Source organism: Culex quinquefasciatus, chromosome 2 (assembly GCF_015732765.1).
Source record: "Culex quinquefasciatus strain JHB chromosome 2, VPISU_Cqui_1.0_pri_paternal, whole genome shotgun sequence".
NCBI classification, from domain to species: domain Eukaryota; kingdom Metazoa; phylum Arthropoda; class Insecta; order Diptera; family Culicidae; genus Culex; species Culex quinquefasciatus.
In genome coordinates, this window is record NC_051862.1 from 86012220 (window position 1) to 86027485 (window position 15266).

The following is a 15266-nucleotide window of genomic DNA, read 5'->3' on the forward strand; positions in this document are numbered from 1 at the left end:
ACACGTCGCGAGCCTGGTTGCGTCCTGACCACCCCATCGGGTTGACAGTTCTCTCTCGCGCGAGCACGTTGTGTTGTTGCTCCTCGAATGTTTACAAATTCGCGGTCGCAAACGGCTCGCTGCACAGCCGGTCCGATTTAAAAATTTAGTTTTTACTGGTGAAATAGTGCGCAAAACCGCGATGAAATTCTCCACCACCAACGCCAAGTGCTCGTCGTACGACGGGAAGCACCTGATTTACGTCGGAACACACACGGGATCGTTCAAAAGTGCGTTGTAGAATGCAGGTAAACAAACCACGTGCGCTTCGTTGCTAATCGGTTGCCTCTTTCGCAGAGCTGGAACCCTTCCAGGAGGAGCCGTACAGCCAGAAGAACCTGCAGCAGATCAACGTGCTGAACAAAACGTCCAAGGTGACGTGTTTGGCGTTCGGCAACGACGATCGCACCGAGATTCTGGTGGGTCGTGCCAATGGGTTCGTGAAGGTGTTCGACTGCAACAGCGAGGACAACACCTCGAGCCTGGAGGTTGGCGAGGTCGGGGAGGTCGTCGGGTTGGGACGGTCCAATGGGTGAGTTGTTGAGGCGTTTCAAATTCTAGACACACTAATGATTATCTCATTCAATCTTTCAGCTGCATCATTGCCGGCACCGACAAGGGCACGGTCAAGATCATAAAATACCCCGAAACCGTCGAGTTCTCCGTCGGGGACAATCTGGCCAAGCTGCGCATCTGCGCCGAAGATCCGAACCAGATGGTGACCGGTGGCAAACAGCTCAAGCAGATCGTCAAAGTGTGGGATCTGGAAACGCAACAGGTGACCTTTACGGCGAAGAACGTAAAGAAGGAGCTAGAGCTGGAGAAACCCGTCTGGGAGAACGATGTCCTGTTTGTGGACCGCAACACCGTGGCGTCGTGCTCGCGGTATGGCTATGTGCGCGTGTACGATCTGCGAGCCGTGCAGCGTCGCCCGGTGCAGGCGTTCGCTCCGCCCGACGATCAGCTGTCCTTTACGTGTCTTGCGAGCCACGGTGATCTGCTGTACGCAGGAACGACCAGCGTGGGGGCGCGTGCATTCGATCGTAGGAAGCTGAAGAACCACGTACACGTGTACAAAGGATTCACCGGGACGGTTACCGGCGTCGGGTTGGACTCGACCGGAAGTTATCTGTTCAGCTCGTGTCTGGATCGGTACGTGCGGGTGCACAACGCGCAGAAGACGGCCATGGTGTACCAGTGCTACGCCAAGTCGAAGCCAACGCAAATTCTGTGTGCCGATTACAAGGAAAAGCCCGTTGAGGAAGATGACGACGACGATTTGATTCTGGTAGAGGAGGAGAAGGAACAGGGCGATGAGAGCGAGGGAGACGTCGATTCGGAGTATGAGGACTTGTTTGCAAAAATGCAAACCGTTAGGTATGACAGTGTTGTTCACACAGGTTGTAAGTAATTTTAAACATTTTAAATTTATTTTTCAGTGAAAAATCCGCATCGAAAAAGCGAAAAGCCAGCGAAGATGCTCTGGAAGACAACAAGGTGAAGGCCAACAAGAAGAAGGGCAAGAAAGTGAAATAAACATAGTTCTTTGAACAGTTAACGAACTTTGCTTTTTTATTTTGTGACGGCAACTAAATCTGCATCATGTAGGTAGTTCAACTTTCTATCCAGTTGCTGTGATGTTTACGATGGCACTTCAGCAAGTTTAACTCCATGTTGCACTGCCCAAAGCGTAGGACAAATAAATTCTCACTTTTTCGTGTTTGACAGTTTGCCAAACTCGCAAACAAAGCAAAATATATACAGGCTGACGTTTCTACAAACAAATGCAGCCAAACAAACAAAGCAGACCAACTGTCAAAAAGTGAGAGTTTGTTTGTCGCAGTCTAATACGTCCTTCACTTTTAATTTCTCGATTCTCTTTAGAAAAACATCGGTAAAGACAAAAGTAAAGAGATCAGTAAAGAAATTCTGAATGTATATTTTTTATAGGGTTCAATGAACATAAAAATACTTTTGTTGTGTTCATATTTGCGGTTTTCCTGCGTAGGCTTTGAATTTTTTTTTTTTTATTATAGAGACTTTACACCATTGTGCATTCATCTCTTCAAGGTGGATAGTGAAAGAGGAAAGATTACAGAGTTTGAAATCATTTGTCTGACTATATTTCAATAATTGTTACCATGCCTTTTTTTCTAAAGATTTCTGTCTATGTTTCAAATATTTAGCGGAAAATTTTGATCCTCAATTATCAAGTTCTTTAATTTTATCTTCGTCCTCTTCCTCCAGGGATTTAACAGTTATCTCATAACACTTATTCCTATAATATTTTGTTTTTATGACATCTTCGTCTTCTTCACCTGTTGTTTCTTCTTCAGCCATCTCTCTTCGTTTTGTTGTCAATTCGTCATCGACGTCCAAATATGCTTGTAAGCGCTTCCGGGTTTTGCGAGTGTGCTTAGAAAGCACGGTCTCGAATCCATCGTTGTCTTTTTCGTCAATTTGACTTGTTTGCTTTGGATGTTGGTCTGATTTACTGTTGTTGCTTTTACTGCTGCTGCTGCTACTTGGCTCAGGTTCAATCGGTGGCAAGGGGTTGGAAACTCTTAGAGCTATTATGCTATTAGTTATTATGTTAACCAGTATATCAAAATATATGTTAGTATACTTATTATTTCCTTTACATATCGCCAGTATACTAACCAATATAATGAGAGTATCTTAATATACTAACAGTTTATTGCTTTTCGGTTAGTATACTAACAAGTATACTGGAATATCGTTAGTATACTCAGTATTCTTAAGTAATATTAGAGTTTCCAGCCCCTTGATCGGTGGTGTACTGCTTTTTTGGTTCACCTTTTTAGTTGAATCCGCACATTTTTTGATCTTTGCTTTGAGTTTGCAAAGCGATTTTTTGCCTATAATCGTCACTGTTGAAGCAGCATTGTTTACAGTGATTGATTTCGGCGTTGGCTGTTTCAGCAACATCCGCAGAATCCGAACTCCATTTGGGATTCCTGGGAAGAAGTTAATCCAGCGGTCGTTGGCGATGGTCAAAATTTCGCCGTATTTACTCATCACTTTTACTACGTCGTCATTGCTTATGCCTAGAGGTAGGTCAAGCACACGAACTTCCGTAGCGTTGTTGTCCAGGTAAATCGGGATTTTGCAACCCTGATATACCAGAGGTTTGTCGATGATGGACGAGGCCACTGCTGAGTCGGCGAACTGCAACACGGCTATTCTTCTTCTATTGCATAATTGCAATGCTCGCAAGTTTTCTTGGTTTACTTGAAGGTCTGCGAGGAATTTTTTTACAAGCTTCGGGCTTGGTTGGGTTTGGAGTTGACAAAAATCCAGAACCACACTGTTTTTGTCTACGGTGCACATTTAAAAAAAAGCGGCGACGCGCACACAAACTGCGGACTGGCGTTGATAATGCGACTTGTAAGGTCGGCGGTTACTTTGCAACTGTTTGAAAATATTTGAATTGATTCCTGAAAAAATAATCAAATCAAATTGTTCGCTCTACATCATTGCTTTGGCTCTATTAAGATATATTGATTCCTACTCAAAACTAGGTGTCCAAAAGGCTTGAACGGTGAGGCAATCCAAACCTCTTGTAACATCTAAGCTCCCATCCACCCCGGGATTCGAACTGACGACCTTTGGATTGTGAGTCCAGCTGCCAACCAGCGACGCGTTTATTGACTACTTCGTAGTCCTACGTCAAAAGAGGGATCATTAAAAAAGACGACCACTCCACAAATTGACAAACCATGGAATTACTCTCGCAAAGCACGCAGCCACCTGCGCGGAAGTTAGCCCCCACCGCACGGCGCTGTCACTTCTCCGCTCTCTGTCACAATTACATAACCGATCTAGACCAGTTCGATCGGCACTTTCCAGAGGAACGTTTCGCGAAGAATCGCCAACTTTTTCGTCGGTCTCTCCGGAAAAACAGCCCGTAATCCGACAACTCCGGTCCGGTGTTCGTTCCGTGCGCGCAAGTGACGTAAGAGATGGCATCGTTAGTGCACAGTGTCCGCGGGCTGGTCTGCCGGAACTCGCAGCTTTTCCGTTCGCTCGCCATCCGCACCGTCTCGTCGTCGTCGTCTTCGATCCTGCCCCAGCAAAAGAGCTGTAATCAGAGGATTCTGCCCCAGTCGCAGCAGCTTCTGTCAAACTTTGAGGTTAGAAATCATGCAAAGTTGAGGAAAAAAGGCCGAAACTGCGCCCGTGGGGCAAACTGTTTATGTAATATCGTGTCATATGCCTAACATAACTTGGTTCCTATTTCCACGCAGTATGCTCCCCAGTGCTGGTCCCAGCGGGGCTACTCGTCGAAGCCGAAGCTGGCCGAGGTCCGGGATCGGGTCCTCAAAGTTGTGGCCGCCTACGACAAAGTCACTGCCGATAAGGTGCGCTAATGTTTTGTTTTTTTTTCTTCTCCCCCCTCTCTGTCTGGTCTCTGTTTTCCTCTGCGCGGTTGGTTGGTTGATTGATCCTCGAAAAGCAAACCGGCCGTTGGCAACTGGCCATCACCAGAAGCTACAGCGCCAAGGAACCGCTGACGCTGCAGCTGATCAAGGAGCGCGTGCTGCTGGTGCTCAAGCTTTACGACAAGGTCAACCCGGAGAAGGTAGGAACGAAATTTACGGCACTAGGATTCATGTGGCAAATTTGATGGGTGGTAGTTGGATAAATTCTCAGCATATCAGACAGCAACACTATCCAAAGAACAATAATTTATCATTCCTTTATCTAAGGCTGAATCACTGCCACAACGGGTGTTACATGGTAGAGTGAACCAACAGAAGAAGTTTGAGCTTCGATGATCATAAGGGAACGATTTCTTCAATTCCAATGCATTGTGGGGAATTTACAACTCCATCTGAAGCATTGGACACTTTTAACGTCGATTTGCAGCATCGATATTCTGAAAATCTGATCTGTACTACAATTTAATTTAATGTTGCATTACAGTCCGGACTCGATTATCTGATGCCTCGATTATCCGAAGGTTTTTATGGTACCTTCTTCAGATAATCTAATCATAAAAAATGTTTTTCATGTTTTTATTTTCTTATTTTTAACATCTAATTCTGCGATTCCATTTTAGTTTGAATAGTTGATTACCTAATAAATTACAAAATGCATTTTTTTTTCAATATTTACAACATTTTTTTTTCATGATTCATCCGAAGTTCCGATTATCCGGTGAAATTTTTCCGAGGCCTTCGGATAATCGAGTCTGGATTTTATCTTAAAACTGAGTGTATAGCAACTGGAAAAAGTTTGTCAAATTTTAAAATCACATTCGCAACACTTTTTGATTTCCATCAACTTATTTTCCATAATTTAAAAATTATGTTTTTCAAATTTATAGGTTTTTTCTCTGTTTTAATTTGTTGAAGATTTAGAAGACTCCTTTTAAATTTTGGGGTTTTCGTTCTTATTTTTTTCTATATATCTAAAGTTTTTTTTAAAGTTCCATATCTAGAGTACTTTTTCAAAAGGTCCTATGTGCAAAAACCTCAATCTGAGAAATTTGATGATAAAGTTTTGGTGCACATTTTTAAATCCCATTCAAACACGTTTGGGTATTTTTCGATTCTGAAAACGCCCAAATGGGTCTAGAGTAATGCTTTTCAAGTGTACATCTCGGGATTATATAAAAGACAAGATTACGCTTAGTTCTGACGCAATTTGGTTCATACAACCTGTGAGTGCACATAGGACACGTTTCATAGAACAATTTTTGCACATAAGACATTGGCATTGGACTATATTCATGTGGCATTGCACATAAAACTTTATCAAATAAAATTTAAATCTCGATTTAAACAAAAACTAAATTTTGTAATAATAATGTATTTCCAACCCTCTCGCAACGTGTAGGCATCAGCTGATGAAGAGCATGAAATATTTCAATGCCTCCAGCGCGTGAGAGGAGAGAGAAGCCGTTATTTACCAATGAGCATTCTGTCAGATGGGTGGCGGGTAGGATAATTTACGATGCCAAATTAACCAATGCGCCAATGTAAACAATCAATATTGTTTACTTTGGCGCATAGGATAATTTGACATGGTAAATTGTCTTATCCGCCTATCGAGCTGTGAGCGCACATAATACATTTTTAATCTTTCGTTTTTGAAAGTTTTTGGCCCAAGTAGTGTAAACATATTATTTAACACTTATAAACAAGTGTTCCGATAGCCCCCCAGCAGCACTGCATGCGCACAACTTTTATGCCAAAGTGATTACCACGTCACGGATTATTACCATGTCCGATTATCACGTCACAGTCTCACGTACCCCCTCTCCCTTGTCACACTTGCGACAACTCTCCACCCCCCCCCCCCCTTAGAGCGTGACGTACTTTATGGATGACGCCTACGGCCTAACGAAGGATGCAAGATGTTGATTCAAGAGCGGCCCTGAGAACCTTGCTCTTCGCCAAAGAATTATTCCGATCTCAGGGGTTGGATCTCCGAACGGCTGTTGCTTGGCCGAGGGGTGAGGTCAGCTTGGGACTTGAAGAGCGCAAGTCGCACAAAACTGGAATCAATTGCGTTGATCGAGATGCTTATGCGGCGGTCCGAATCGCGCGCCTCGAAGTCATGTCCCCGAGCAAGTCCAGGATCTCATCCGAGTACTGGGTAAAGTGCTCGTATGAATCGAACGCCGCTAAACTGCCAGGGTCATGAACGAGTCGGTTAGGTTGCCGACTTGATACCGTTTGGGAGGAGTCTGGAAAAACGGAAAACATCGGGTCACAAAAAAACAGAGGCACAGAAGAAAAACACTCGTAACGTGCTGTTGGCAGTTCATCAGCGGGACTTTGCCGGACAGCTCCAGATGCTGCAGGCAGGTCTAATCATAGGACGAGTACGCCCAATGGACGTAATCCAGCATTGCATTGCAGACTGCACGATAAGAAAGGTAGAAACGAGTAGTCGTAGAAAGGTCGAAAGGTAGTCGTGCGGAATATCCAAGATGGAAACATCCGAAAAGATCAACCACTGCAGGTTTTCGTGCTCTTAGACAGACAGATGGACTTTATCTGGTTGTGACGTAGTTCTTAAGCTGGCTGATGAGCAGCTATTAGGACCTGTCGAGCGCGAAGAGTCACAAGCGATTCTTCAGCGAGGTAAGTTCGCTCAGATTAGCAGCCAATTCCTCCGTAAAACCAGTTCGTTTATGGCTGGCTGTGAGAAAAGATCATCACGACGACGAAGCCGCGACGCACTTGTCGTAGTGTCCATGCTGGAACTGAAAAACCACGGCGTAGTACTGACAGATCGTGCACGGCCGCCATGCGACCGCGTATTCCGTTACGGTGACGCTGCTCCAGCTGGACGATATCCTGCGTAGTCAGGAACAACACGTCGTGATCGGAGCGCTTCTGCAGAGCCTTTGTTACATACATGTAAATCGATAAAAAAAAAGTCAGAGGTTGGTGTGAGCACACACTTAATTTTATTAAAAAACTGTTATCAGGGCATTAAAATACACATTTTCATCTATTATCAAAACATATTTGAAGACATTTGGTTGTATCACTGTCGAAATATACACAGAAAAAAATATTCCTAATCATCTTTTAGCGGATTCAAAAAAAAATCTGTAATATGACATTTTGTGATTTTCTACATGTATGTAACCCCTTAACCGCCGCAACCTCTATGTTTCCGCCCACTCCGGTGGCCTCAGAAACACTAGTCTCAGCAGCTCGTGCATTTTTGGATTCTCGGACACGTTGTCCCAAGCGGCCCAGACGACCTGCATCTGCGTGCGTAATTATGAGTTTGCCGTTGGCGAAGTTGTTGATAGCCGATCCGCCCGGGTTCCGGCAATCTTAATGTACTCGACTTTCGTCTTGAGGTTCTCTGACAGACCATGACCACGAAGCGGATGGCGCGCTCTTTTTTAAGGTTTCTAGAAGCGTCCTCCGTACCACGTCCGCCACCGCTTGGTTGGTCGTTGTCGGGGGACCAGGTACCGTAAAGCAGTGCTGCGGGTGATGAAAAAGTAGTTTAAGGTTAAGGTTTATTAAATTTAACAGCATAACATTTCCCTCCTGAAATGTGTTAACCGGTACCGTGGCCATCCGAAGTCGTCCCTGGCCAAAAGGTGGGATGTTTTCTGGCCTTCCGGATGTTTTTTGGTCGATTCCGTGGCCATCCGGATGGCTTCTCTGTGCAAGAGGGATGATGCTTTTTGGCCATCCGGATGGCCACGGAACAGACAAAATCTATCCGGGCGGCCAAAAAGCATCCTCCCTTTTGGACAGGGACACCTTCCAAATAGCCACGGAACCAAGAAAACCCATCCGGAAAGCCAAATAATGGCCACGGTACCGGCAAACCCAACCCGAAAGGCCAAACAAATATTCGCCCTCTTGCACAGGGACGCCTTTCGGAGCCGATCCCATGGTCCTGGAATCATCTTTGGGAATCACAGTAATTTTCCACCCTACTTACCGTATTTATTTGTTGCCGCAATCCTTCGCCCTCCGACACTTTTCTTTAAAAACTCAGACAGTCCACAACAATGATCTGTCCGGGATCCTATCAACCAAAACAAAAAACATATTTTATGCTGTTTTATGAGTTGTTTTGGTATGTCATGCTGGGAGTCGTATCCGCCAGATTCGGGAGAGAGAGCTCATTGGTTAAATTTTGCTCTTCTCTTTTGCTGTGTCAGGCATTGAAACATTTCATACTCTCTTACAGCTGACGTCTACACGTTAACCGGAACCTAGGCAAACATTATTTTTAAAAGATATATGGATATAAAAATCTATCATTACTTTCTAATTATTCAATAAAATGCGTACATACGTCGTTATTATATTAGCGTATGTGCATAATGATTGAAATATATTTAAAATTGTACATAGGTCGATTTTTTTATTGTCGTATGTGCATCATTTTACTGAATGCACATAGGACACTGAGAGGTAAAACGACGTAAATTATTTTGTATGAAAATTTAAGAGAATGCTCATAGGTTATTTTGCATTTCGCTAATAATTTTAAAAATTAAATACTTAGAAGAAATCGGGTTTGAGGATAGTGTAGTTTCGGATATGCAGAACGTCATGCATTGTATAACTCAGTTTGTTTACTTTTGGCGCATAGGACCTTTTGAAAAAGTACTCTAGATATTTTCATTTTTAATTTTAATTTTTTTAGATTTCTGAATTTTTGGCCATGTTTGCTCTCACCAACCAGAACAGACATCAAAAAATCACCGAAACACGCGTTTAAAACTTTGCTTCTTGCTTGTCGGTACATGAGTGCATCTCCAGCGCTGGGTGCAAACATCGAAGCAAAGCTAATTTGCACCCGACGTCAACCCCATCGCGGTAGCAAATTTGCTCTCAGTTCTTCGGGATTTCACTTTGCTACCCGGTATTCAGTCTGTTTGCTACCGCTTCAAATGGAATTATGCACGGAAAAATCAAATCAAGCACGGGAAAAAAATTTATAAAATCTAAAAAATTTAAAAAAATTAAAAAATTTAAAAAAAAAATTTAAAAATTTAAAAAAAATTCAAAAGATGAATTTTTGAATTTTTAAGTTTTTAAATTTTTGATTTATTCAATTATTGAATTTTTGAATAATTGAATTTTTAATCATACATCATATCATAGGCTGCTTTGCTACGCGCGGTGGGAGACTCGGGGGCAAACTCGAGAGCAAACTAACAGGGAATCAAATCGGGTAGCAAATGGTTTAACTTTCGACATTTTCGAAAAATGAAATTCTTTGAAATTTTCAATAGGATTAAAAAGTTTAATGAACTTTTAGCATTTCTAGGCATGAATCAACACATAATTATTGATTTTAAAGGTAAACGAGAGCAAAAAATGATAAAAACCCATTTTTGCCCCCCGCGGTGGGCTTGTTTCGGTGGCAAACTTGCTATCCTAGCGGTGGGGATGACGGAGTTTTTTCAAGGTGGCAAATTTGATCTCGGTATTCATGAGCATGCTGTCCATACAAAAATGGTACGAAAATATTCAAACAGCTGTAACTTTTGAGTGAATTTTCTGATCAATTTGGTGTCTGTTTTCAAGATATAGCCACCGAAAGTTCCATTTAAGCGAATTATTTCTGGAGTTTTTTTAAAGGTCCAATAAACCAAAATTTTCGGTTTTTTGCTTTTTGAGTGTTTTTTAATACCGCTGACTCAAGGCGGTTTCAAAAACACCCAAATTAGGTTTTACACCGTGACGTCATTTGACAGCTCGTGTGCACTGTTTACATGGTCTTCGTCGATTGTCGACGAATTTTCCCGAACAAAATCGACGATCGCATCGAACTGTGCTAAGTCCATGTAAACAGTGCACTCCTTTCTAACCTCCAAATCGAGTCGGCGTAAAACCTAATAGCAAAAACTGGAAATTTGGTTTATTGGATGTTGTAGCTGTTGCTAAGCTACAGTGAAAGACAGTTTGTTGCTGATGAACTGTTTATTGCGTCCGACGTTATGGAAAGCCGGGAACGAACTGTGTTGGGAGTGCTGGCCTACTACATCTCCCCCTTTAGGAGATATGGCGGACGGCCAATCTTCCTGCTACTGAACTGCTTCACCGGTGGACCAGTTTCCGGTTGTAGCCGTTTCCGATCGTCTCGCGGCGGCCAAGCCAGGTGTGGTCCGCGATCGACGCTTGACGGCTCGAGATGATTCTTCAACCCGGCGATGTTTGTGGGATGATCTGTGACCGCTTTTCCTCCTTCGGCGAGATTTTTAAGACCTCTTGCAGCCGTTGAAGAGATGCGATGTTGCTCGATGCCGGCGACGGACGATGATCGGGTCCGGGAACACTGTCGGAGGGCTCCGTGCGGGGATCGTCGTAGGTTGGACTTGAGACGGCCAGATCGACGGGTTGATCTGGATCGATGACGGCCTCGTTGTCTTGCGGATTGTGTGTGCGAGCGCTGTGTCCAAGCGGTTCTGAGGATGCTTCCAGATTCTTGGCACGCAGAACTGTCTTGCAGCGTCCAAGGGATTCGTGGTGTTGATCCGGATTCATGGCACACAGCGTGGTGTCGGAAACAGTATCCAGCTGCATCTGTACGGTCGGGCCGTTGAGCGCGATGCGGATGTGCTTCTTCTTCTGCTTCAGGTCCGTCTGCACGAATCGCTTGAGGTTGGCCACACGTTGGCACTCTTCCGTAGCGTGGTTCTCCGGTGCGCTAGACACAGAGATGTGTGCTTCCTCCTGGGGCTCGTTGTTGGCAGGTTCGGAACTTGGCGAAACTTGAAATTTCTCCCACATCAGCTTCTGCTTTGCAAGGAGCGCGTCCAGCCTGAGGATAACTCGCCGAAGTTCCACGTCGGACATTTTCCTGGGGGGCTTGAAAAAAACTTCGAGAAAGCTCCAGGAAAAAATTTCTTTTCCTCGTCGCCAAATGTTGTAGCTGTTGCTAAGCTACAGTGAAAGACAGTTTGTTGCTGATGAACTGTTTATTGCGTCCGACGTTATGGAAAGCCGGGAACGAACTGTGTTGGGAGTGCTGGTAGTTAGCATGGCCTACTACATTGGACCTTTTTTTTAAATAAAACAAACAAATTTTTTAATGGCTCAGAAAATTTGCTACAAAATTGTCTAAGAGACATTGAAGATTGGACCTCGGCTTGCTGAGATACAGCAGCTTTGAGAAAAAGAAACAGGAAAATTGAATTTTTATAAGTCTCACCCAAACAGCCCACCATTTTCTAATGTCGATATCTCAGCAACCTATGGTCCGATATTCAAAATTGAAAAAAATATTGAAATATTGAAAAATTTCACGAATGTTTCATGTTTTAACATTGAAAATCGGATCTTTAGTTGCTGAGATATCGACATTAGAAAATGGTGGGCTGTTTGGGTGAGACTTATAAAAATTCAATTTTCCTGTATCTTTTTCCCAAAGCTGCTGTATCTCAGCAAGCCGAGGTCCAATCTTCAATGTCTCTTAGACAATTTTAAAGCAAATTTTCTGAACCTCAAAAAAAAAAAATATTTTTTTTTTTAGAAATGGTCACTCATGGTCACTATTTTGAAAAATCGATAAACTGCAAATATTTCGCTAAAATCAAACTCTCGGTAGATATATCTTGAAAACAGAGCCTTTTATCAAAAAATCTGTAAAGTTTGCACGAAATTTCGATTATTTTCAATGATCACTATTTTTTCAAAAAATTATAACTCGGTGGCAGGTTTTTTGACCATGTTTCTCCATGGCTCAAAAGTTGCGGTTTTTTTTGTCCCCTAAAACATATAAAAAATCTCGAAAATCAAAAAATACGTATTTTGGGAAATTGAGTTTTTGTAAAAAAAAAGTTTATTAAGAAATCTGCATTTTTTTCCGTGTACCTATTTTTTCTCAATTCGACGGTAACATATCAAAAGGCATCATGTATTGCTTATTGCGAGATAAAATCACGTTTCTCTTTCGCTGTGAGTGACAGGAGATTATTGCCGCCTATATCTACCGCAGAGCAAAAATCAGCAAGTTGAACTGAAATTCTACGTTGATTTGGCTGTCAACTTGATTATCTTGCGGTCGTATCACCGCACGTGAAATCTAATTATTGACGCCCGCAGTAATACATTTGGCACTTTCTGGGTTATTGTATATTCTAAAAGTACTTCTAATAAGCTACCTCTCCACCAAAAATGAGCAAAAGTTACTTCAGTAAAGTCTGTTTAATACTGATTTTAAATAAAGGGACCATCCATAAACCACGTGGACACTTTAGGGGGGGGGGGGTATGGCGATTGTCCACGATCCATACAAAAAAGTTTTTTTGTATGGACAATTGTCCACGGGGGGGAGGGGGGGGGGGTAGCAGATTCCCAAAAAAGTGTCCACGTGGTTTATGGATGGTCCCAAAGTAACATAAACAAAATCTCTGCCATCAGCAGTCCCTGTTTATACAGCCCTGTCAACCTGTCAAACAAAAAGGCTACATAAACCTCGTGACGAAAAAAAAGCAACAAGAAAAAAGCGCCATGTACATTCGGCGAAGAAAAACGAATCATAACAAAGCGCCCCCCTCAGTGACAGCAGGGTGATATCGACGTTGGTGATTTTAAAAGAAGTTATGTTTGTTTTTCTCAAATAAAATTACGGAAATAATGTTTTATTGAATTTGAATGATCAAGTATCAATAAAAGCAACGTTTTTCATCGTTTGTTATCATTAGAACATCATATTTTGCTTTTATATTAAAATAGGAATTGAAAATGGATGCTCAACATTCAAATGCGTTTTTCTCAAAACGCATGGTTTGTACATGATGCTTTTTGAAATGTTGGCATCAGCAATACCTACCCAAAAATCGTCAGTTCGAATCCAGGGGTAAAATAGGTTTGGATTGCCTCAACATTTCAATCCTTCGGACACCTAGGGGAAATTCTCGTATATTTGGCAGGTTGAGCACTTGCTCCTAACTCCATCCAATTTGCTGATTTTCACTATTTAAACAACTAATTTTGCAAAACTTTTGATAGAAACTTGCTTGCTCACTTCTTATTAAGCTATTTATCACTCGAGTTCAGTTGAAAACGCTTTTAATTAGCTTTAATTGAATGTCAAAGTTGTGACGTGCCAACATTAGAGGCACGCCAGAATTAGAGAACGTCAAGGCAATGCTGTAGAGCGAACGATTCGATCAACAAGATTTCATTATTTTAACACTGGAACGCCCAACGCATGTCCAACTTACACGGACGCCCAAGCCTCCCAAAAAGGTGAAACGGTAACTTCAACTCGCTGGTTCTCGGGCATTACTCAACATAATTTCTGCGACCGAAAACGTCGTTCCACCTTGTTTTAAAACAACTGCCTCCTTGGAATTTTGTTTTACGCGAAACAAAAAGTTGGAACGATGAATTACAGATTTGATCAAATCCTATTCTGCAATGTTCTCGAATCATCTAGACATCCTAACAAATCACTGGAAAGAAGAATCATCTTAAGGTGAAGCCGTTGATCATTTTCGGAGATAATTGATCACCACTCTAAAATATTCTGTACAAAATTCAATTTAACGAATTTCTGCACCAAAATTAATCAGCATGTGCCGGGTGTTGGCCTCTTGAAGCCACTGGAGGAATTTTGATCTAAATCAAATGCGTCTCAAAATTTATATAATTTTGTGGAACAATCATTGACGTCCTAGTTGGCAATCATTGATTAATGACGATTTCCATAACTTCGCAAGGAATGGGATAATCGTTACCAAAAGAAATCAGCATGTGTAGGGCACTATTCTAAACAATTTGTAGAAGGAATTTTGTCAAAATATCGACGCAAAATGTATATCTTTGAACGAAAAATCATGGCAATGATGGAAGTCTTCACGTTAATTGGTTATGTTATGCCCGAGAACCAGCGAGTTGAAGTTACCGTTCCAACTTTTTTGTACCCTTGGACGTTGGAATGTTAAATTATGTTATTCAACTATGTAGATCAGCGATTCTCAACGGAGTTACCGGGCCTACTTGATTTACATGGCAGGGGGCACCTGCCTAGAAGAAAGTTGAGAATCGCTGAATTAGATTGTTCAGGATTCGGGCTAGGTATATCTTATATTGTAGATTGATCAATTTTCAACATTCTCAATTTTGCCACAGAATTCGCTGTCTTTCTACTAGCCGCTTGCTTTTCGAGGATAAACTTCTACCCCGTGACCGCGTCTCTCTAAACTGCATATCCACAACCTAACCCTAATTTTTCTTTCTATCTCGTTCGTTTCTCTCCACCACCGACCCACCCACACAACCAACAGCTGTCCCTGGAGTCGCATTTCATCAACGATCTGGGCCTGGACTCGCTGGACCACGTCGAGGTGATCATGGCGATGGAGGATGAGTTCGGGTTTGAAATTCCGGACGGCGACGCGGAGAAGCTGTTCAAACCGGCCGACATTGTGCAGTACATTGCCGACAAGGAGGACATCTACGAGTAAGTCTACGCTTCTTCTTCACTGCGCTGCATCGAGTTTGCTTGAGACAGATTGAAATAAAAAAAATACGGCAAGAGCATACTCTCACTTTGTAGATTTTAGTTTAAACAAGGAATGAAAGAAAGGAATAAAATTTCGATTTAACACAGTAGCAGCAACCAGCGCGTTTGGACGTTTGGATTTACTTTGGAGAAAGAAAAGTCCTTTTAACAATCGCGGTGCAGACTTCTATCCAGACCGCTGCTTAGTTGTTGCAAGCATACACTCAAACCTGTTACTTTGTAGACAGTTT

At 42.5% G+C, this 15266-nt stretch overlaps 2 protein-coding genes across 3 annotated transcripts; both read left to right on the forward strand.

Moving 5' to 3' along the window:
- The first annotated feature begins 89 nt into the window (after positions 1-89).
- LOC6037733 (WD repeat-containing protein 74) lies at positions 90-1601 on the forward strand. Its single transcript, XM_001847561.2, has 4 exons — positions 90-269; positions 337-571; positions 634-1416; positions 1479-1601. Exons 1-4 carry the CDS (start codon positions 182-184, stop codon positions 1573-1575), a joined length of 1203 nt encoding a protein of 400 aa, XP_001847613.2. The 5' UTR covers positions 90-181; the 3' UTR covers positions 1576-1601.
- Positions 1602-3866: 2265 nt separating this feature from the next.
- Positions 3867-15132, forward strand: LOC6037732 (acyl carrier protein, mitochondrial). 2 transcript variants are annotated; one of them, XM_001847560.2, is made up of 3 exons: positions 3867-4193; positions 4308-4421; positions 14798-15132. In XM_001847560.2, exons 1-3 carry the CDS (start codon positions 4023-4025, stop codon positions 14975-14977), a joined length of 465 nt encoding a protein of 154 aa, XP_001847612.1. In that variant the 5' UTR covers positions 3867-4022; the 3' UTR covers positions 14978-15132. The 2 variants fall into 2 exon arrangements, with proteins under 2 accessions (XP_001847612.1, XP_038111159.1); XM_038255231.1 differs by lacking the exon at positions 4308-4421 and adding an exon at positions 4517-4642.
- The last annotated feature ends 134 nt before the right edge of the window (positions 15133-15266 follow it).

Excerpts from the sequence above, each read along its gene's own strand:
- LOC6037733 (XM_001847561.2), top strand. The coding sequence starts at position 182 with ATGAAATTCTCCACCACCAACGCCAAGTGCTCGTCGTACGACGGGAAG. Across the intron at positions 572-633 it reads GGGTTGGGACGGTCCAATGG|CTGCATCATTGCCGGCACCG; the intron begins GTGAGTTGTTGA and ends TCAATCTTTCAG. Across the intron at positions 1,417-1,478 it reads GCAAAAATGCAAACCGTTAG|TGAAAAATCCGCATCGAAAA; the intron begins GTATGACAGTGT and ends TTTATTTTTCAG.
- LOC6037732 (XM_038255231.1), top strand. The coding sequence starts at position 4,023 with ATGGCATCGTTAGTGCACAGTGTCCGCGGGCTGGTCTGCCGGAACTCG. Across the intron at positions 4,194-4,516 it reads AGCTTCTGTCAAACTTTGAG|CAAACCGGCCGTTGGCAACT; the intron begins GTTAGAAATCAT and ends ATCCTCGAAAAG. Across the intron at positions 4,643-14,797 it reads ACAAGGTCAACCCGGAGAAG|CTGTCCCTGGAGTCGCATTT; the intron begins GTAGGAACGAAA and ends CACAACCAACAG.